The following is a 21277-nucleotide window of genomic DNA, read 5'->3' on the forward strand; positions in this document are numbered from 1 at the left end:
GAGAACTCTTCACCTTTCTTCGTTTTACAGTTTACAGCCAGACTGGAACATCAGGCCAGAATATCACTTTAAAAAAAAAAAAAGCAGCTAGACTATGAATGCAGGAGTTGAACGAAGAGTTCGAAACAGATTTACCATAATGTAATTTGCGTCTGAAAGCCGAGTGGCCGTATATAAATGAACCTGCAAAGGCCACAGAATCCAGACTCGCCCCTTCCTCTAAATAAAGAGTGACAGGCCGAATCCTTCCAGCCTCTAGCACCAAGGCGCAACTCTCTCAGGGGTCTGAAGCGCCTAAGGTTTAGGGAAAACTGGCCTAGGGACGCCCCAAGTTACCTTGAAAGCCGGAAGAGAAAGGAGTTAACCTGATACAGGTTGGAGCCACTCAGAGGCAGCCTGGGGCCGCGTCACTCACCCCGGGGAAGGAGGAGCTGGCGCCGGGACTGAGCACCGAAAGGAAAAAGGTGAACCTGAGCCACCGGACGAGGCAGGAGCCCCACCCTCCCCCGCCCCCTGCCCTCCGCCCGGGCCGGCTCACCTCTGAAGGGGTGGGGCGGGGTTCCGAGTTTGCCCCGCAGGGGGCGGAGTTAACTCTGATCCTCTGGCCGAGGCGGAACTGCCATTTCCCGCGACGGTTCCGAGATCCAGGAACCCAAGACTCACCTGCGTCTGGGGAAGGGGGCGGAGCCAGAGGGGGAGAAAAACACGCACCTGAGCTAGCTGGAAGTCGGCCCCGAGCGTAGCCCTCGGGTTGACCCTGGGCAGCGAAAGGGGGCGCTCCTCGGCCGGTTCCCCCCCGAGCGATCTCGGGTGGGTGGGTGGGCGCGGCGCGTCCCGCGTGGCCACCATGACCTGGAGCGCCGCGGCGCGGGGCGCGCACCAGCCCGACAACACCGCCTTCACCCAGCAGCGCCTCCCGGCCTGGCAGCCGCTGCTGTCGGCCGGCATCACGCTGCCGCTCTTCTTCTGCGCCGGCCTGGCGTTCATCGGCCTGGGCCTGGGTCTCTACTACTCCTCCAACGGCATCAAGGAGCTCGAGTACGACTACACGGGCAACCCGGGCACCGGCAACTGCTCGGTGTGCGCCGCCCTCGGGGAGGGCCGCGCGCCGCCGCCCAAGTGTTCGTGCGCCTGGTACTTCTCGCTGCCCGAGCTCTTCCCGGGCCCCGTGTACCTGTACTACGAGCTGTCCAACTTCTACCAGAACAACCGGCGCTACGGGGTGTCCCGCGACGACGCGCAGCTCAGCGGGCTGCAGAGCGCGCTGCGCCACCCGGCCAACGAGTGCGCCCCGTACCAGTTCAGCGCCGCCGGCCTGCCCATCGCGCCCTGCGGCGCCATCGCCAATAGCCTCTTCAACGACACCTTCTCGCTCTGGCACCAGCGCCGGCCCGGCGGGCCCTACGAGGAGGTGCAGCTGGATCGCACCGCCATCGCCTGGTGGACCGATTACCACGTCAAGTTCCGTAACCCGCCGCTGGTCAACGGCAGCCTGGCGCTGGCTTTCCGCGGCACGGCGCCCCCGCCCAATTGGCACCGGCCGGTCTACGAGCTCAGCCCCGACCCCAACAACACCGGCTTCGTCAATCAGGACTTCGTGGTGTGGATGCGCACCGCCGCGCTGCCCACCTTCCGCAAGCTGTACGCGCGCATCCGCCAGGGCGACTACACCGCCGGGCTGCCCCGGGGCGCCTACCGCGTCAACATCTCCTACAACTACCCGGTCCGCGCCTTCGGCGGCCACAAGCTCATCATCTTCAGCAACATCTCGTGGATGGGGGGCAAGAATCCGTTCCTGGGGATCGCCTACCTGGTGGTCGGCTCGCTCTGCATCCTCGTGGGCTTTGTCATGCTGGTCGTCTACATCCGCTACCAGGATCAGAACGACGACGACGACGACGACGACGAGTGAGGCCCGCGATCCGAGGCCCCCTTCCCGCCCCTTACCCAACAGCTGCGTTGGGCGCCTCCCTCTGTCCCCTTGTTCAATTTCAAGCTCACATGACTTCGACTCCTGCTACGGACCAGGGGCTCAGAGAACGGAATTGCCCCTTTTCTGCCTGTCTACTGCCCTGACGGGGCGTTTGAACTTGAGCGGAATGGGCTTGCACGTTCTCTTCCCGCTTCATGTCTGAGTTGACCAGTCAGGGCCTCAAGGTCTGTAGCATTCCAGAGCCAAAAGGAAGGAAGGGATTCTTAGTCAACACCTACCAGAGGGAGGAACGGAGGGACCTAGTGATGTGAAATGGATCATTCGAGAGCAGGGAGCCAGAATTTGTCTTCTTGTTCTGATCCAGTGCTTTTGCTAGACAGCATGAGGTTTTTTTCTTGTTGTTGTTGTTTTGGTCGGGGGAGAGGGTGAGAAAGGCCTGCAGGTAATCGGCAGAGGCAGGGAAGTGGGCTAGATTAGGAGGACCAGCCCTACAGGGTTTGATGCAGTAAAGCTTGAGTGAGCATAAGCAGTTTAACAACCTTATCTGGAAATTTCCCCCTAGAAGTTGGGGATCTTTACTCTGACACAGGCTGAGCCTAAGCAGTCGCCTGAGTTCAAAGTTTCAGGCAGTGGTTTGTTTCCAGGAGCAGGGATCATCACAGAGTTCAGGTTCTGTCTAGCACTCTGCCTTAACATAGCAAGCTGTGTCTGTGGAATGAATGACTATGCTAGGACACGTGCAGATTTGCAGTGCTGGATTCCTGTCCACTCATTCTATGTTTGGGCAAACTTTGCCAGATACTATGTAAATATCTGAAAATGCTAGGCCAGTTTGCATGACTAAGAGGGGATGTTTTAACCTCAGAATACAGAAGCTGTGTGTGAACTTGGAGGGAAAGTTGCTAACCTAAAGCCACCTGTGTCTCTCACCTCCCTCGATTCTCTTTGGTGTCTGAAACCTTGTTTATACCTAAGAGAATTAATTTATGTTATCAGATCAAACATTTGTTTCTAGTTTGCATGCATGCTGAGGAATCTAGTCATCTGTGAACTAGAATTTTAGGATTATTTTGGATAATGTTAAAATCATTCTGTGATTTCACTGATAGATGAGAATCAATATAAAGTTATCCTAAGAAGCAATGGAATATATTTTTAAAATATTCTTTATGTTACAATAATTTAACAGAATGTAAAAATAAAATCCTTAGTGATATTCTCCTGTCAGTTGAGTTTTGAGAGCACTTATTTGATGTTTGCCAGAATTCTCCTGCTAATTATTACAGCTGCTTGCTAGTTGCTGCTCTTCCTTTCTCATTTCTAAAGGCAGTATGAGGTCTTGAACTATGTCTTTTTTTTTAGTAGTCAAGTTTTGAACAGTTTACATTGATTTCATGATACCTTCCTCTAGTTCTTTGATAAATACTGATGATTGGACAGCATGCAACTCATTGATGCCTGTCTTGGATCTCCTGCATGAATAATAATTTAAGAGTCTGTTTCAATGAACTAAGCAATTCAAAGACAGCCATGGGAGGGGAGGAATGAGAGGGAAAGAGGGAACAGCTTACACTAAGCAAAAGGAAAGAAATGTAAATATCACCTGATATGGAAGAAATAATTGTATTGTCAAAGCTCATAGAATTCACAAACTTTATAGATCATAATAATGACAATTTGCCTTGTGAAGGTTAAAATGTGTTTGTGAACTTTAGGTATCACTATTCCACAATACTGTGAAATATGTGAAATTTATGTAATCACCTAATCTCAATAAAAAAGTGTTTCATTTCCACATATACGAAATAACTTTAGTCATTTCAATGTGTTGGCTTCCCAGCTCCTGAACGTGATAAATTTTATTGTTCAATTAAGTATTGTGGTCTACCACTATGAAAATCTGATCATTGCGTGTACTTTGATCATATTTGTGATGAATGTTTGATCAGGCAGCTCACTAGCCCAGCCCTATTATTTTCACCATATAGTTGAAAGCACCTATGTATTTTGCTAGCACTTATAGAATAGCAGTCTATTACTATAAAATGCTAAACAAGGCTATTCTAATGAATGAATGTACTTCCAGATGCTATTTTCTGGGTTCGTAAAAGAGAATAAAGGTTATATTTGCCTTACCTTTCTTACTGTGTTTACTTAATTCTCTTGAACTATGATCTTAAAGGCACAGACAGTACCAACCATTCCCCTCATGGGAATAGCAGCCAGAAAACCATCTTTTACAATAATACTTAAAGAGAGTCAGTCTCTCATTGTTAACTTCCTGTAACATTATGAACTTAAGTCAATATCATATTTATGAATTAAATTTTTTTCAAAGTATTGTTTGCATTTGAAAAATGTAGCTCATATTTTGAAATTTTTGAATGCTAAAAATTATTAAAACTAGCGATACCTCAGACAAGGGCCTCATATCTAAAATATACTTGGATGACATTGTTCCACTCATTGGGAAATGGAAAGACCTAGAAAAAATTATATTAATCAAAGCCGGGCGCCAGTGGCTCATGCCTGTAATCGTAGCTATTCAGGAGGCTGAGATCTGAGGATTGTGGTTCAAAGCCAGCCCAGGCAGGAACCTCTGTGAGACTTTTATCTCCAATAAACCACTCAGAAAACCAGAAGTGATGCTGTGGCTCAAGTGGTAGAGCGATTGCCTTGAGCTGAAGAGCTGAGGAACAGTGCCCAGGCCCAGAGTTCAAGCCCCAGGATTCACAAAACAACAACAACAACAACAAAAAATAAAGTAAGCCAGGCCCCAAAAAAGTAGGTTGCATGGTTTCTCTTATTTGTATTAACTAGAATATGTCTGTGATATTCTTAGTAGGAGATCTCAATAGCCTAATTGCTAAGTTAATGGGACCATATATAATGAAGCACATCAATATGAACTGCAAGAATTGGAAACTGCAAGAATTGGAAACACCCGCATGCAGTTATTTCTTTTTTCTGTTTTAGCTTTCTGTACCCTTTGTCTTGTATATAAGTTTATCGGATCCATGAAAGGGAAAGGGAAACACAGAAATAGCAGGACAAAGGATGGACTAATGCAACAATGATACTCACTTGACACTATATTGGAAATGAACTATACAAATTGGTGGGGGAGGGGAGTAAGGGGGGGTAACCAGGAGAAAATGAGAGGGTTTCAGTGTTTAAAGAGAAATGTATGGGGCTGGGAATGTGGCTTAGTGGTAGAGTGCTTGCCTAGCATGCATGAAGCCCTGGGTTTGATTCCTCAGTACCACATACACAAAAAAAGCTGGAAGTGGAGCTGTGGCTCAAGTGGTAGAGTGCTAGGCTTGAGCTAAAGAAGCTCAGGGACAGTACTTGGCCCTGAGTTCATGCCCCAGGACTGACAAAAAATAAAAATAAAAAAAGAAATGTATGCACTACCTTACTTATGTAGCTGTAACCCTCTCTGTTCATCAACATTACAATAAAGATATTAATTATACACATATATGTGTGTGTATATATACATACATATATATATATACTTAGAGCTAAAAAAATTAAACCCCACTAAAACAAGTCCTCAAGAAAACAACCCCATTAATGGGCTATAGACTTGAAGAGCAATCTCCCTGAAGAATAAGTAAGAATGGACAATAGACACATGAAAAAAAGTTCAACATTTCTGGCCGTAAAAGAAATGCAAATCATAACAACATTGAGAGTCCATCTTACTCCAGTTAAAATGACCATTATCAAGAAAACTGGCAGGGATGCTGGTGGGGATGTGGCAAAAGAGAATGCTACTCCACTGTAGGTGGGAATTTAAACTTGTTCAACTGCTCCAGAAAGCAGCATGGAGGTTCCTCAAAAGACTATACATAGAGCTCCCCTATAACCCAGCAATCCCACTCCTGGGCATTTACCCAAATGACCACAAACAAGGCCACATAAAAGCTATCAGCACAACCATGATCATTGCATCATTATTTATCCTAGTTAAGATATGGAATCAACCCAGGTGCCCCTCAGTAGATGGATGGATCAAGAAAGTGTGACACACACACACACACACACACACACACACACACACACTCACAAACAATAGAATTCTATCCATTAGAAAGAATGACATTGCCCCATTCGTAAGGAAATGGAAAGACTTAGAAAAAATTCTATTAAGCAAAGCAAGCCAGACCCAAAGAAACATAGGCTGCATGTTTTCCCTCATTTGTAATAACTAGACTATGTCTAGGATATTTTTAGCAGAGGATCACAATAGCTCAATAGCTATGCACATATGACTATATAAGTAATGCTTATTGAAATGAACTCCAAGAAATGGAAATAAGAGGGTTGTGTGTGTGTGTGTGTTGTGTTATGTTTGCGTTTCTTTCTCTTTTTTTTTTCTTTCTTTAGTTTATTTCCTGTTGTCACTATTTTTGATTTCTGTACCCTTTGTCTTGTATATAAGTTTATCAGATTTGGGGTAGAGAAGAGTATCACAGAAACAATGGGACAAAGGGAGAACCAATGCAACAGTGACACACACCAGACATTATGTTAGAAATGAACTTTACAACTTGGTGGAGGGAGGGTTGAGGGGAGTCAGGGGTGATGGGTGGAAATGAGGGAGGGGATAACACTGTTCAAAAATAAATGTACTCATAACCTTACTTATGTAACTGCCCCCTCAGTAGATTACCTTTACAATAAAAATTTTAACAAGTTATTAAAATATTGCAATTATCACAACTTTGACTCTGTATTGGACTCAAGGTATAAACTATAATTCTTAGCTGGGTGTTTGGGACTATAAAGCAATAGAAAGTTTAATAATAAAAATGCGAGGTACCAGACCAAAAAAAATGTGAGGCATTTTCCTGCCATGACTCCAGTGCTACATAGCATTTTGTCTTCTATCTTAGGGTTCTAGCTGGGATAAGTTTTCATGCTGTCTAGTCCGTGTTCCCTAGCTAGAGGTCTGTCCTCTAAGAATATTGGAAGAGAACAAGCCTCAACAGTTGAGCTGAAAATGAGCTTTGATCTGTCTTGTGAAATAAAGGCCCACACAAAAGAGAATGTGAAGTGAAGCTAGTAATGGTAGCTACTCAAGAGGATGAGATCTGAGGGTGGCAGCTTGAAGCCAGCCTGGGCAGGAAAATCCATAAGACTCTCATCGTCAATTAACCACCCCCTAAACAAAAAGCCAGAAGTGGAGTTGTGCTCAAGTAGAGCACTAGCCTTAAGCATAAAGCTCGGGGGCAGCACCCTGAGTTCAAGTCCCAAGATCAGCACACACACACACACACACACACACACACAGGAAACAGATTGCACTTCCCTTTGGAGCAAATAATTGCTAATATATAGCTACAACCATCTCAACTTCACTTTCAAACTGTCCCTTCTGTCATTAGAGCTCTCAACTTCTTGGGTAAATTCTCGAAAGTTATTGGTAGAATCACAATATCACCAATTGATGCTTTATTTATCTTTGAACACAAATCCTGTTATTAAAATAAATCTTCTCTTCCTTTATTAGTATTAGACATTTGTTTTCATCCTAGTTCTTTTTCTTGACATAATAGAACTGGCTAATTAGCAACTTAAAAAATATATTTTGTCCCACAGGAATTTCTCTTCATTCCCTCTGGCAAAAACAATCATTTAAAGGGTCATTAAATAGGCCCTGGCAAATCTGAGACACATTAAGGTCCCAATGAGATCACACATGAAAGCAGTGCCTTGTATAGACTTGCAACTTTTGTCTAACAATTTTCTAATTGTTGAGTCTATGTGTACAGACATCCTCCATAATTTTCTTGGTAAGAATTACAATGTACATTCAGAAGAAAGAAAAAAAAACCCCACAAAACACTTACCCCAGCTTTGCTACCTTGTGTTAGGACTGCCACTGGTGGTCTTCATAGGATGAGATCATTGGAGCATGCCAGGACTTCTTTAATAGACCTGGCTGGTGAGGCTCACATAGAACAGAAGAAACAAATTCCAACGTAAACTCTTCAGGAGTAACAGAAGGGAGGGGGAATGAAAGGGAAAGTGACACTGGCTCACTCCTGAAATCCAATCTCAGGATTGCAGTTCAAAGCCAGCCTAGGCAGGAATGTCTGTGAGACTTTTATTTCCAATTAACCACCAAAAAGCAAGAAATAGAACTGTGGCTCAAGTGGTACAACACCAGCTCTAAGAAAAAAGAAAGCTCAGGGATAGCGCCCAGGCCCTAGGTTCAAGCCCCAGGACAGGCACTTAAAAAATAATAGTAAGGGAAAGATGGAAAAGGAATTTTCCTGGGTCAGCAGGGTACCCCAAAGGCAGGAGATCTGTAACAAAGGAAGTATACAGCCCAGGCCAAGGCTCAGCAGCAGCACCCGGGCGACAAGGCCTTAGGAAAGTAGATGGTGGCTCACCTCCTTCTGAACCCCTCAGCTTGTCTTTTTGATCAACTTGAGTGTGATTTTTTTTTTCTTTAGAAGCAATAAGTATTACTGTCAAGAACCTTAGTTAATAGCCTTGCCCTCCAGCTGGCTCTTAACTAAGTTCCCATTAGATGAAACTTTGCATTACTGATGAAAACTAAATGATGTGTCATCAATACCACCTGGTTCTTCTAAAAGGCTTTTGTTCTGAACGTCCAAAGTGCCTAATATGATGTGGGTTCATTAATCTTATCAAAGTGAGTATTAGAAAGCTATCAAGATTAACAAAGTTGACTTTATTTTCAGTTTTATTCAGAACTCTAAAAGTAAGTACTATTCTGTAGCCTGGTGTAACCCTAGCTACTCAGAAGGTTGATATCTGAGGATGGTGGTTGGAAGCCAGCCCTGGCAGGAAAGTCCATAAGACTCTTATCTGCAAATAAACTACCAAAAAGCCAGAAATGGCGCTATGGCTCAGGTGGTTAGAGTTCTGGTCTTAAGCAAAAGAAGTTCAAGGACAGTAACCAGGCCCTGAGTTCAAGCCCTAGGACTAGCATGCAAAAAAGTAAGTAGTATTCTTTTTGAAAACTATAATTGTATAATGGAGTTGTACAGGGAGATTACAATTATATGTCAGGTACAATTCTTCTTGGACAATGTCACCCCTTCCTTCACTTTTCCCGAGTTTCCTTTTCTGGTCCCTGCCCACAAGTTGCATAGTTTAAGGACTAACTTGGTGCTACACACCTGTGTATATGTGCTGATACTGGGAAATGTTTTTAAGGGAGTCCCTGAGACATTCCTGGAAGCTGGGTATAGTGTACTCGTGCTTGTACTCCACAAGATCCAGAGATTCAGAGGCATGGCTCCGGTGATAGAGCATCAGCCAAGCAATCAAGCATAGAAAATATGAGGCCTCCTGAGTTCAAACCGGGGTACTTACTGCCAAAAGTAATAATTGTTCCTGGATCATCCAAGAAGACACACGAATGTTCATACAGTTTGAGGATACTCAGGGATCCTCATAGTTTTGCTGAATGTCTCTTTTGTGTGTGTGTGTGGGTTGGTTGTGGGGCCTGAACTCAGGGCCTAGGCGCTGCCCCTCAGCTCTTCAGCTCAAGGCTAGCACTCTACCACTTGAGACACAGTGCAACTTCCAGCTTTTTCTGCTTATGTGGTGCTGAGGAATCAAAACCACGGCCTCATGCATGCAAGGCAAGCACCCTACCATTGAGCCATCTTCCTAGCCCTGAATGTCTCTTTTATAGTCACTCTACAGCTCTGATTCTAAGCCTATGTCTTTTCTCTCCCAACTGCTTATATACATAAACCATTTCTCTTTCTGATTCACTCTGAACCTGTGATTTATGTTCTTGTAGAAGAATGGTTGAATGATATAATCCCCAAAGGAAGAGATCAACAAATCACTTAACTTTACCAAACTTTTTTTGCTGGTCCTGAAGTTTGAACTCAGGACCTGGGCACTATTACTGAGCTTTTATTGCTCAAGGTTAGCACTCTACCACTTGAGTCACAGTTTCAGTTCTTTGTGTGTGTGTGTGTGTGTGTGTGTGTGTGTGTTATAGTTTATTGGAGAGAAGAGTGTTATTACTTTCCTGCCTGTGCTGACTTTGAACCATGATTCCCAGATCTCAGCCTCCTGAGCAGTTTAGGATTACAGGTATAGCCACTAGCATCCAGCTTTAAGAACACTGGGGTTTTTTTTTAATGTATTTAAGTAGGGAAAAATAAGGGGTTTTGAAATAGATATTGGCTCATCCAAGTTGTCCTCAAGCCAGAGAGGGTGACTGGTGAGTCACAGAGATTTCTCTGGGACTGTCCACTGGGATCTGTGGCTATAGTAATCACACTGTGTGGAGATAAGGCCTGGTTTTAGGAATCATGCTGACAGACCCTCTAAGTCCTATTAGAAAGCGGGATGCTCTACATTTGAAATTTGCACCTTCTTTGGACTTTGGAGGCTCTAGATTTGGAATGTGAGCGTTTGGTGGACATTGCATACCCCAGTGTCCTGCATTTCATGGAATTCCAGTTTCCATTGTGGCTGATGTTCCGGAAGCTTGGATCATTGATGAACTGTCACCAGAGCCTGTCAACCTAGAGATTTTTTTTTTTTTTGCTTATGTGGTGCTGAGGAATCGAACCCAGGGTCTCATGCATGCAAGGCAAGCATTCTACCACTGAGCCACCTTCCCAGCCCAACCTGGAGATTTTGATCCCAGAAGTTGTATGTGTGGTAGTATACAAAACACTCGAGTCTCCCTACAAGAAGCCTGCTGTGCTGGGTGCGGGTGGCTCACGCCTGTAATCCTAGCTACTCAGGAGGCTGAAATCTAAGGATCATGGCTCAAATCCAGCCTGGGCAGGAAAGTCCGAGAGACTTTTTTTTTTGGTCGGCCGTGGGGCTTGAACTCTGGGCCTGGGTGCTGTCCCTCAGCTCTTCAGCTCAAGGCGAGCACTCTACCGCTTGAGCTACAGCGCCACTTCCGGTTTTCTGGTGGTTTATTGGAGATAGAAGTCTCATGGTCTCTCCTGCCCAGGCTGGCTTTGAACCTTGATCCTCAGATCTCAGCCTCCTGAGTAGCGAGGATTACAGGTGTGAGCCACCAGCGCCTGGCATGAGAGACTCTTATCTCCAGTTAATCACTAGAAAACTGGAAGTGGCGCTGTGGCTCAAGTGGTAGAGTACCTGTCTTGAGCTGAAGAGCTGAGGGATAGTGCCCAGGCCCAGAGTTCAAGCCCCACGACTGACAAAAAAAAAAAAAAGCCTGCTGAGTAGTGATGTCTGGGTTCGCTACAATCAAGGGTGATGTCATGGCAATGTCTTGAGTACATGATGGTGACCCTAGGTGGGTTGCACTAGCGCAGCAGTTAGGCCAACAGCTGGTCCACTGAAAACCCCTAATGTGGGGTGAGACATGGCTCTTGAGCCAGAGGGATGGCCAGTAGTGAGGCTTGGTCCTGCATGGGCTGAGACTGTACAAAACCAATTGGGGTATTGCTTGGTGAAAACAGTGTCCCTGTGTGGTTGGTGGTCAGAAGCAGGAGGCACCTGGTTTAATGCAGGGTGGTTATTCATCGAGACCAGAGGAGATTGCAAGACTGATGCCTCTGAAGGTGGCATTGTATCCAGAGCATTATCATCATCCATGGATGGTTTAGTTGGTGGGGAAGTACTGCCTCTGGGAATGGGGGCAATGGCTGGACCCATGTTGGGAAAGGACTAAAGAAAGGGCACACATGGGGATGGAGGCCCTGTGCTGCTGCTCAGCACGGGTGACATGTTGTGACCAAGGCCTGGTCTAAGGGACTAAGGATTGATTAGGAAGGACAGGGGACCCTGGGTGGAGGTGTATTGGTGGGGGCTGACCCTAACACAGGCTGCTACTGGTACAGGCTACAGAGGACATGGGGAAACGGCCCATTCAGAAAGTGTTGCAGACTACAGGGGACCTGGGGAAATGCATGGAGCTCAGTGCTAGAGACTGGGGGAGATGTAAGAATGACCCCTTCTAAAGACAATGTGGTATCCATGTCTACCATGTCATCATCTATAGCCTGCTACATAGTCACATGAGAGGATACCTTGGGGCCAAGAGTAACAAATACAATGGTGGTGCCAGTGCTCACATTGCTCCTGGTTGGTGCAGGAGGGGAGTCGGGTAGAGGAGGAAAGAGGGGAATCTGCACACATAGGGATGGAGGATTCCCTTGTGCAGGGGAGAGGCAAATGTTCAGGGGGTTGCAAAGGGGTTGCAGCTCATGATACAGGAGGAAGATCTTCATTCTCATCATTTAGACTCCTCAAATAGAAGCAGGGGTACAGGGAGGAAGAGGGTCAGCTGAGGAAATCAACGAACTGGGGCTTCGGGTCCTCCTTTAGTGTTTGATGAAGGTACTGACAGGGTCTGGGCCCCAGCAGTCCGCTCTTCTACATTAGTGGTTTGGGAAGAGTTGGAATCTTTGAAGTTCACCAGGGACCGGGATCTACTAGTCCCTGCAGCAGGTGGGGAACAGAAGAGGCAGTCATGGTGCCACTGCCATCTGTCACCACCTCGTGCTACCCTCTAAGGCTTCTGTCTTATGGATTTTACTCTAACAAATCTGAGTGTTTTCACAAATGTCAAATTCCTTCTGGATATCCATACAAGGAAGTCTAGCAGGTGGGGGAAGCTCACTGCAACCCCACAATGTGGGCACGGGGAGCAGCAGTGACAAAAAACAAACACAGATGGCAATGTCGCTTTCCTTTTGGGAACTCTACAGCAGCCCATTTGGGTGCAGCAGGGCTTGCTGGTGGACTTCCCCCTCCAGCCCTTTCCCTGACTCCTGGGAAGCTGGGAAGCTGGGGAGGTGATTTTCACCCAGCCTTTCCAGAGGGCAGTTTTGCCAGCTGGGGAGGGCAAAACTCCTATGGGGTACCCACAGGAGACACAGCTCTTGATCCAATTTCCTGCTGGGGACTGGGACAGCATGCCCTGAGAGTGAAATCTCTCCTGATGTCCACAGGACTGCAGGGTGCTTCATCTCTACTGCCAGGTCAACCCTTTTCCTTGTTGTTGGCCTGTTGGCTCTCCATGAATTTTGAACTCCCCCTCTGGATCTTCTTGGCCTTTGGTCTCTGTGTCCCTTGAGTCAGGAAGATGGGGTTGACAGGATGTGTTTGGCTTGTCAACTTGAGCAAGAAGCTTAGGTATTGAAATTAGAAGCCAGGATGAGAAGAAGGGGTCCTTGTGCTTCTGGGGAGTGGAGGGCGGTATTCCAGCATAGCCAGTTGGTAGTCCAGGCACAGATCGTTTGGGAGAGTTCTCTTGAGATGCCCAGGAGACCTTCTCCAGTGTAGTCTGCGGCCTCTGGCGCGGGCGCCTCCTCTTAGGGGCCCTGTGGTGAAGGAGGCGCCTGCCTGAGATCCAGGTTGGCCGCAGGCCCACGTCCTGCACCGTAAACCCTCCCAGGTAAGGCTGGGCAGCGACTCCACGGCCAGAGGGCGGAGGCGTGGCCGGAGCTCCTTCCATCGCCTCTGGGAGCTGAGGTGTCACTGCCCAACGGGGTCCTTTGTGATGTCACCTGGCGCGTGCCACACACGGAGTGCGCATGCGGGCTGTGGGCGCCTGGCAGCTTCAAGTCCAAACACCCGAGAAGCAGCCCAAGGCCCCACAGGCCAGAGGCGGTCACCGGATTTCTAGCTGCCGGGCTCCTCCCTGCTGCCCCTTGGAGGTGTTGGCGACTCCCTAGTCTGGGTTTGGCTAGTGTACCTTTGCAGCAGTCCAGGGCGCCTTGAGCCTGGTGCACCGTCTCCACGCACGACGGCTCCTGCTGCTGCAAGCGGACTTGGTGAACAGTACCCCACGTCACTTCCGGCCGGGCAGGCGCTGTTCACTTCCGTCGTTTTCTTTTATTCAGTAATCAGCGCGGCCCGGTGGGCGGACCCGCTGGAGGGGGCGGGGCGTCAAGAAGGGAGCCTCCCCACTCCAAGGACCCGGCTTCCGAGGGGGTGGGGCATCGAGTGCTGTGGTCACCACCCCAGCGGGAGTGCCTTGCCACTGAAAGGGGCGGGGCATGCCGCCGAAAGTGGGCGGGGCGTGCCACTGGAGGGGGTGAATGGGTGGGGCTGTCAAGAAGTGATTGGACAGTGGGCAGCTTGGGGGAGGAACATGAATGGCAGTTGGAACCCATTAGGCAGATGAACCGGTTAGTCTTGTGTGAGTCCGGAGGTTGCGTGTTCTGAGGATCTAGAGGAGGGTAGAAAGCAATGGAGAGGGGAGTAGAGGGGTAGGGTGGAGAGTGAGACAGCAGGAGGGGAAAGCAGGCAAGAGGACCTACCAGAGCAGAGCAGGGCAGGCCTGTGGGGGCAGTGCAGGCCTCGAGAGGCCTTTGGAGCGTCTTTAAGCCATTTGGGGCCTCCTCTGGGGGCCATTTGGGGCCCTCTCGAGGGGCCGATTAATAAGTGGGCTAAAGACTTAAAGAGAACCTTCTCTGAAGAAGAAATAAGAATGGCCAATAGACACATGAAGAAATGCTCAACCTCTCTAGCCATAAAAGAAATGCAAATCAAAACAACATTGAGATACCACCTCACCCCAGTTAGAATGACTATAATCAAGAACTCTAACAACAACAGATGCTGGAGGGGATGTGGACAGAAGGGAACCTTACTGCATTGTTGGTGGGAGTGTAAACTTGTTCAACCACTTTGGAAAGCAGTATGGAGGTTCCTGAAAAGACTTCACATAGAGCTCCCCTATGACCCAGCAATCCCACTTTTGGGCATTTACCCAAATGATCACAAACAAGACCATAGTAAAACTACCAGCACAACTATGTTTATTGCAGCATTATTTACCATAGCTAAGATATGGAACCAACCCAGATGCCCCTCAGTAGATGAATGGATGGAGAAAATGTGAGATGTATATATATATATAATGGAATTCTATGCCTCCATCAGAAAGAATGACACTGCCTCATTTGTTAGGAAATGTAAAGATGGAAAAAATTTTATTAAGTGAAGCTAGGCCCAAAGAAACATAGGTCCAATGGTTTTTCTTATTTGCAATAATTAGTGTATGTTTAGGACAAGCAGAAAAGGTCAAAAGCTATGTATGGAAGACCACATAAGATGATGCTAAGGCTGGGCACTGGTGGCTCATGCCTGTAATCCTAGCTACTCAGGAGGCTGAGATCTGAGGATCATGGTTCAAAGCCAGCTCGGGCAGGAAAGTCCGTGAGACTCTTATCTCCAATAAACCATTTGAAAACTGGAAGTGGCGCTGTGGCTTAAGTGGTAGAGCACTCAGCCTTGAGCTGAAGAGCTGAGGGACATTGTCCAAGCTCAGAGTTCAAGCCCCACGACCGACCAAAAAAAAATGATGTTAAGCTAAATGAACCCCAAGATAGGGACACAAGTAGTTTTAATCTTTCTTGTTGTTGTTGTTGTTTTTTAATGTACTTATAATGTGCCATGTGATTTTGTTTCTTTTGTATGTTCTTCCCCCATGGTATAACCCCTGTTTTCACTGTATATACATTTTGTATATACATTTTTCTAATTTGGAGAGTGGAAGGGAAATAACAGAATGCTGAAACAAGGATACAGGTTGACCCATTGTAACAACGAGATGTGCAAGACACTATGTTGAAAACAAACTTTACAACTTGGAGGGAGAGGGAGGAGTTGAGGAGGTGGAGAGGGAATGGATGATAGGGGAAAAACAAAGGAGGAGGTAATAATGCTTGATAGGAAATGTACTCATTACCTTACTCATGTAACTGTAACCTCTCTGTACAATATTTGTACAATAAAACATATATTAAGGGCTGGGAAGGTGGCTCAGTGGTAGAGCGCTTGCCTTGCATGCCTGAGGCCCTGGGTTCGATTCCTCAGCACCACATAAGCAAAAAGAAAAAAGTCGGAAGTGGCGCTGTGGCTCAAGTGGTAGAGTGCTAGCCTTGAGCTGAAGAGCTGAGAGACAGCGCCCAGGCCCAGAGTTCAGGCCCCACGACCGGACCCCACCCCCCCAAAAAAAAACATATATTAAATTTTTTTAAAAAAAGAGTCCCATGGGGATTCTTCTGCCCAGGCTGGCTTCAAACTAAGATCCTCAGATATCCGCTTCCTGAGTAGCTAGGATTACAGGCATGAGCCACCAGTGCCTGGCCTGTTTGCTTCCTTTTATTCCCTTGGTAAAGCAACATTGAAGCTCCATAGTTTCTTCTGGTCACACAGGTGCTAGTGGCCCAACCAGACTCCAGACTCCAGCTGAGTGGGTCATGATCTGCACTCATCTGCCTTGTAATGCAAGTGTCTAGGTTACCATCTCCATTTCTGCAGTCCATCCACAACCCTCATCCCCATTTCTTACCTATAGTGAGCACAAGCACTGCCAAGAGACTTTACCTACTAAGTTGCTAAAGGCCCACACTGGGCTCCAGGCCCTGGGATGGAACACTAACTGTTAATACGGCTTCATCTCCCATCTCCTTTGGACTTAAGCCTTGCAGACTAAAGGTACTTTTTGTTTAGGTGGAAGAATTCAACTATGCAAAGGTTATATAAGATCTATTTGGAGATATGCTCATGAAATTCAGTAGTGTATTATTCTATATAAATATGGAGCTAGTTTTCTGGTCTTCATGGAATGTGCTGCAGATCAAATACCTCACTGATTTGCTAGCAAAGAATGGAAGAATGTATTGAACTAAAGTAAGATCTACATAATTTGGAGATCATGTGCACACCAGTTACGCCCAGTCTTTAGTGAACATCATGGTTGCTTCAGTGTAAGTTTAGATCTCTTTATGCTCAAAAGAGTCCTTTTCTTTGAGGTGAGGACAAGGGGAATACATACAATTATCCTAGGAGCTATAAATTGCAACAGAAGGAGGAAGGTTGGAAAACACACACACATAGCCTTCTCCAGGCTGGATCTTCTTGCTTTGGCTTCTTCCACTGCAGTGATTTTTGTCTCTCACAAAGAATTGTTTGCAACATGTCATGCAGAGGTTTCAAAGTCATGAGTGACAGAAATCCCTAGAGGTGGTTATACGTATATACCTATGTTTGGGTTCATAGATATTGATGTGTATATTAATACAAGTATACATTTTCCTGAAAATAACATACACTCATAAATACATGCCTACATACATATTTGGGGGAGGTGGTTTTGCTTTTGAAATAGGATCTTGCTAGGCCTAGAGGTGCTAGAACAGATGTGCAACACTATGCCCAACTTACTGTTTTAATTGTAAAAAAATCTATTTAAAATAACATTTTATATATTGAAAGGAGTTGCTCATAATAACAAGCTAGTTAGTTACGGGAAAGGAGGAAGCTGACGGGTTTGAGAATTCTCACCCAAATGTATGGTATTGTTTGTTTTTTGTTGGTTGTGGGGCTTGAACTCAGGGCATCAGCACCATCCCTGAGCCTCTTTATGATCAGGGCTAGCGCTCTACCACTTGAGCCACAGTGCCACTTCTGGTTTTTATGTGGTTAATTGCAGGTAAGAGTCTCACGGACTTGACTGCTCTGGCTAGCTTCGAACTGCCACCCTCAGATCTCAGCCTCCTGAGTAGCTAGGATTACAGGCGTGAGCCTCCAGTGCCGGCGTGGGTATTGTTCTTAAGGATGATAGGGTGGCTGCTTTCTGCCTACATTGTTCCCACCATTTTGTGACGCCATCACAGTCTAAAAAGTGATTAAAGAAACACATCCTCTGAAAAAACGAATCCTCTGAAGGATGAGCTCATAGAATTGTCTAAAGGAATGACATAGAATAAATTGGTGGTAGGAAAATGTGTCTAAAAAAGTCCAAATGAAGGATGATAAGTACCTGAAGTGGTTTATATCTTTCATCTTTTTGGGAAAGAGAAGTGGGTTCTGCTAGCACTTAGCCATCCTAGCCACTCAGGAGGGTGAGATCTGGAGGATGATAGTTCAAAGACAGACCAGACAAGAGTCTATGTCCAATCTAACCAGCAAAAAGCCAGACTGGAGGAGTGGCTCAAGTGGTAGAGGGCCAACCATGAGCTGAAAGAGAGAGTGTGAGTTGAAGCCCTGGCTCTCCAAGACAGATGCAAAATATCCTTGCAGTACAACTGTGTCTTCATAATTTGTTCCAACCTCTAGTCATCGTAGGACCACATGCAGACCACACTTTGGGAAGATCTGCAGTAACATTTCAACCCAATGAGGTGACTAGAGTCTGACTAAGTGCAGCAAAGAGACACTTGGTCCATACGCCATTCAGTTCTTAGCAACAATAAAAAATGAGAACTGTCCATAAACTCACTGAAATGTTACTTTCTAGGTTTAAATATGAAAAAAAGGGTGAAGATACAATTGAACTTGAGTGACATGATACACACAACTCACAGGATTACCTTTGCCCGGTTCTCCTGAGTTCTGATTTACAGTTCCTTTCTGGGTTTTCTAATGGATAAGCTTAAAGCCATAGACTGCTGATATTGTGGAACACCATAAAAACCTCTCAAGGGTGGGCACCAGTGGCTCATGCCTATAATCCTAGCTACTCAGGAAGCTGCTGGGGATTGTGGTTCAAAGCCAGCCTGAGCAGGAAAGTCCTTGTAAGACACTTATCTCCAATTAACTACCAAAAAGCAGGAAGTGGAGCTGTGGCTCAAGTGATAAAGAGCTAGCCTTGAATGCAAAAGCTCATGGACAGCACCCAGGCCGAGTTCAAGGCCCTGAGACTGGCACAAAAACAAAAACCTAAAGCTCCTCCTCTGATACTCTCACTAAAGAGATCAGAGCAAATTAACAACTTGTTTCTAGTTAAGCAAAATGGTAGCCAGGGGTACTTAGGGTAGAAATGACTCTCTGTTCATTAACCTGTTATATGAAATCTTCAGATTCTCAGAAACTCCCAGAGAATGGAGTAGAGAAGCACTTCTCATCCCTCAAGATAAAGCCTCAAAATATTTTAAAATAAGAGTCCTTTTGTCTTATTCAAGGTAGCCCGCAGTTCACAGGGTAATGTGTTCTGTTGTGATGCAACTGGCAAAATGGCTTCTTTCTCAGAACATTTTCAGCCTTTGGCATATCCTTGGGGACTCTCAGAAAGTCAAAGGAAATCAATTATTGTTCACTGCCTGGGTTTATCCCTAGTGTGGTTAAGCAGAATAAATACTTTTTCAAATTTCTTCACACAGAAAGCACAGTGCCAGCTGAGCCAAAACACTGTGGTAATCTTACAGAGAAGTTTCATGATTACAGGAAAACTGGCTAGAATTAATATTGAAATATGGCCAACATAATGGGTCTGAGTATTTAAACCTTGTCTCATGGTGTTCAGTTCAATGAAGCCTGAAGTTTCTTACAGGTTTTTGTTTTCTTGTTTTTGTTTTGTCTTTTCGGTGTGTGTGTGTGTGTGTGTGTGCGTGTGTGCACACACACACACACATGCTAGGCCTGGGCATTGTCTCTAAGCTTTTGGAATCAAGGCTAGCTCTCTACCACTTGAGCCACAGCTTTACTTCCCCAGGTTTTGAGTCTCAGGAATTTCCTGCCCAGATCTGAGATCCTCAGATCTCAGCCTCCCTGAGTAGCTAGCTTTAAGGGTGTGAGCCACTGGCTCCTTGCATGTTAACAGCTTTTTTTTCCCCCTGCCAGTCCTGGAGCTTGAATTCAAGGCCTGGGCTCTGCCCCTGAGCCTCTCTGTGCTCAATGCTAGAGCTCTACCACTTGGGCCACCACTTGCAGCTTTTTCTGTTTATGTGGTACGGAATTGAACTCAGAGCTTCATGCATTCTAGGCAAGCACTCTACCATTAAGCCACATTCTCAGCCCCATTCAGCTTTTGAAAGGATCCATCCTTCCTTCCTTCCTTTCCTTCCTTCCTACCTTCCTTCCTTTTTTCTTCTATCCTTCCCCCATTTTCTTCTCCTTTGGACTCACTTTTCTGCCTCATCCCCTCCTTCCCACTTTGTTCCTTTCTCCGGTTTCCATAATAAAATCACATCATGCAAAGGAATAAAACACAGTCAACGCTTCTATGGTAATTATTTTTTATTATTCAGAATTACTAGACAAAGCCAGCAGGGAGCCAAAGCAAAACAGTCACTTGCCTTTATTCTCCCTCTCTCCCCCTCTCTCCTGCAGTCCTAGGAGGACTCTGGGTTTGCACTGAGTGAGTAACTGACATAGGCAGGTGCATTAGTGTAGGTTATGTGACTTCAGGCCAACAGGAAGTACAGAGAACAGGGTGTGCAATCATGTGGAGGTTCAATCAGGCCTCACGAACATTCTCCAAAAGTACTCTTTGAAGACATTTTAGAGGCTCATTGTGGCCATAACTATGTTTCAATATGAGGACAATACATAGAAAAATGAATGACAAAAGGGAAACAGTGAGTCTCAGGGAAAGTTAGTATGTCATGGGAAAAAAATATGTCATGGAGCAAGGCGCTCGTGGTTGATGCCTGTAATTCTAGCTATGCAGGAGGCTGAGATCTGAGGATTGTGGTTCAAAGCCAGTCCAGACAGGAAAGTCTGTGAGACTCTTATGTTTAACTGCCAGAAAACCAGAAGTGGTGCTGTGGCTCAAGTGGTAGAGCGTTCACCTTGAGCTGAGGAGCTCAGAGACAGAGCCCAGGCCCAGAGTTCAAGCCCCAATACCAAAAAAAAAAAAAAATGTCATGGAACATAGGCATTTTTAAATTTCCTTCCATTTCTAATGATCTGCCTTGTCTAGTTTTTCCTAACCCCATTCTTTATCTTTCTGTTTTTCTTTTCTTCTCTTGTTCTTGTTTTTCTGCTTCTTGTTTCTATCTCCCTAATGTTCCCTAATATTCTCTCTCTCTCTCTTTCTCTCTCCCTCCCCTTTCCCCTCTCCCTCTCTTCTTTCTAGTATTGGAGATTCAACTCAGACCTCACACTTGCTAAGCAAGTACCACTTGAGCCATGCCTCCAGCACCATCTTGAATTGTTTATACTTTTTGTTGTTGTTGTTGTTGTTCATGGGGCTTGAACTCTGGGTCTGGGTGCTGTCCTTCAGCTCTTCAGCTCAAGAAGAGCACTCTACCACTTGAGCCACAGCGCCACTTCCAGTTTTCTGCTGGTTAACTGGAGATAAGAGTCTTCTGGACTTTCCTGCCAGGGCTGGCTTTGAAACATGATCCTCAGATCTCAGCCTCCTGAGTTAGCTAGGATTACAGGCGTGAGCCATCAGGGCCTGGCTTAGTTATACTTCTCATTTCCTGCCCTTCTCTCCCTGAACATGTCTCCTTTCCCTGGTAATTAGTTTGTTAAACAGCTTGTTAGTTTGGATTGGTTAATTTTGAGGTAGGGTATCTTCATATGACTGGCCTGGACTGTGACCCTCCTGTCTGAGCTTCCTTTTGTCACAGGGGTGACAGGTAAATGCCACTGTGCCCAGCCGTTGTGCTT

General features: G+C 46.1%; 1 protein-coding gene across 1 annotated transcript; it reads left to right on the forward strand.

Moving 5' to 3' along the window:
* The first annotated feature begins 808 nt into the window (after nt 1-808).
* Tmem30b (transmembrane protein 30B) lies at nt 809-3510 on the forward strand. The gene has a single exon (XM_013014087.1). The coding sequence runs from the start codon at nt 848-850 to the stop codon at nt 1910-1912; it is 1065 nt and encodes a 354-aa protein (XP_012869541.1). The 5' UTR covers nt 809-847; the 3' UTR covers nt 1913-3510.
* The last annotated feature ends 17767 nt before the right edge of the window (nt 3511-21277 follow it).

This window comes from Dipodomys ordii, unplaced genomic scaffold, assembly GCF_000151885.1.
Source record: "Dipodomys ordii isolate 6190 unplaced genomic scaffold, Dord_2.0 Scaffold2, whole genome shotgun sequence".
Taxonomy (NCBI): domain Eukaryota; kingdom Metazoa; phylum Chordata; class Mammalia; order Rodentia; family Heteromyidae; genus Dipodomys; species Dipodomys ordii.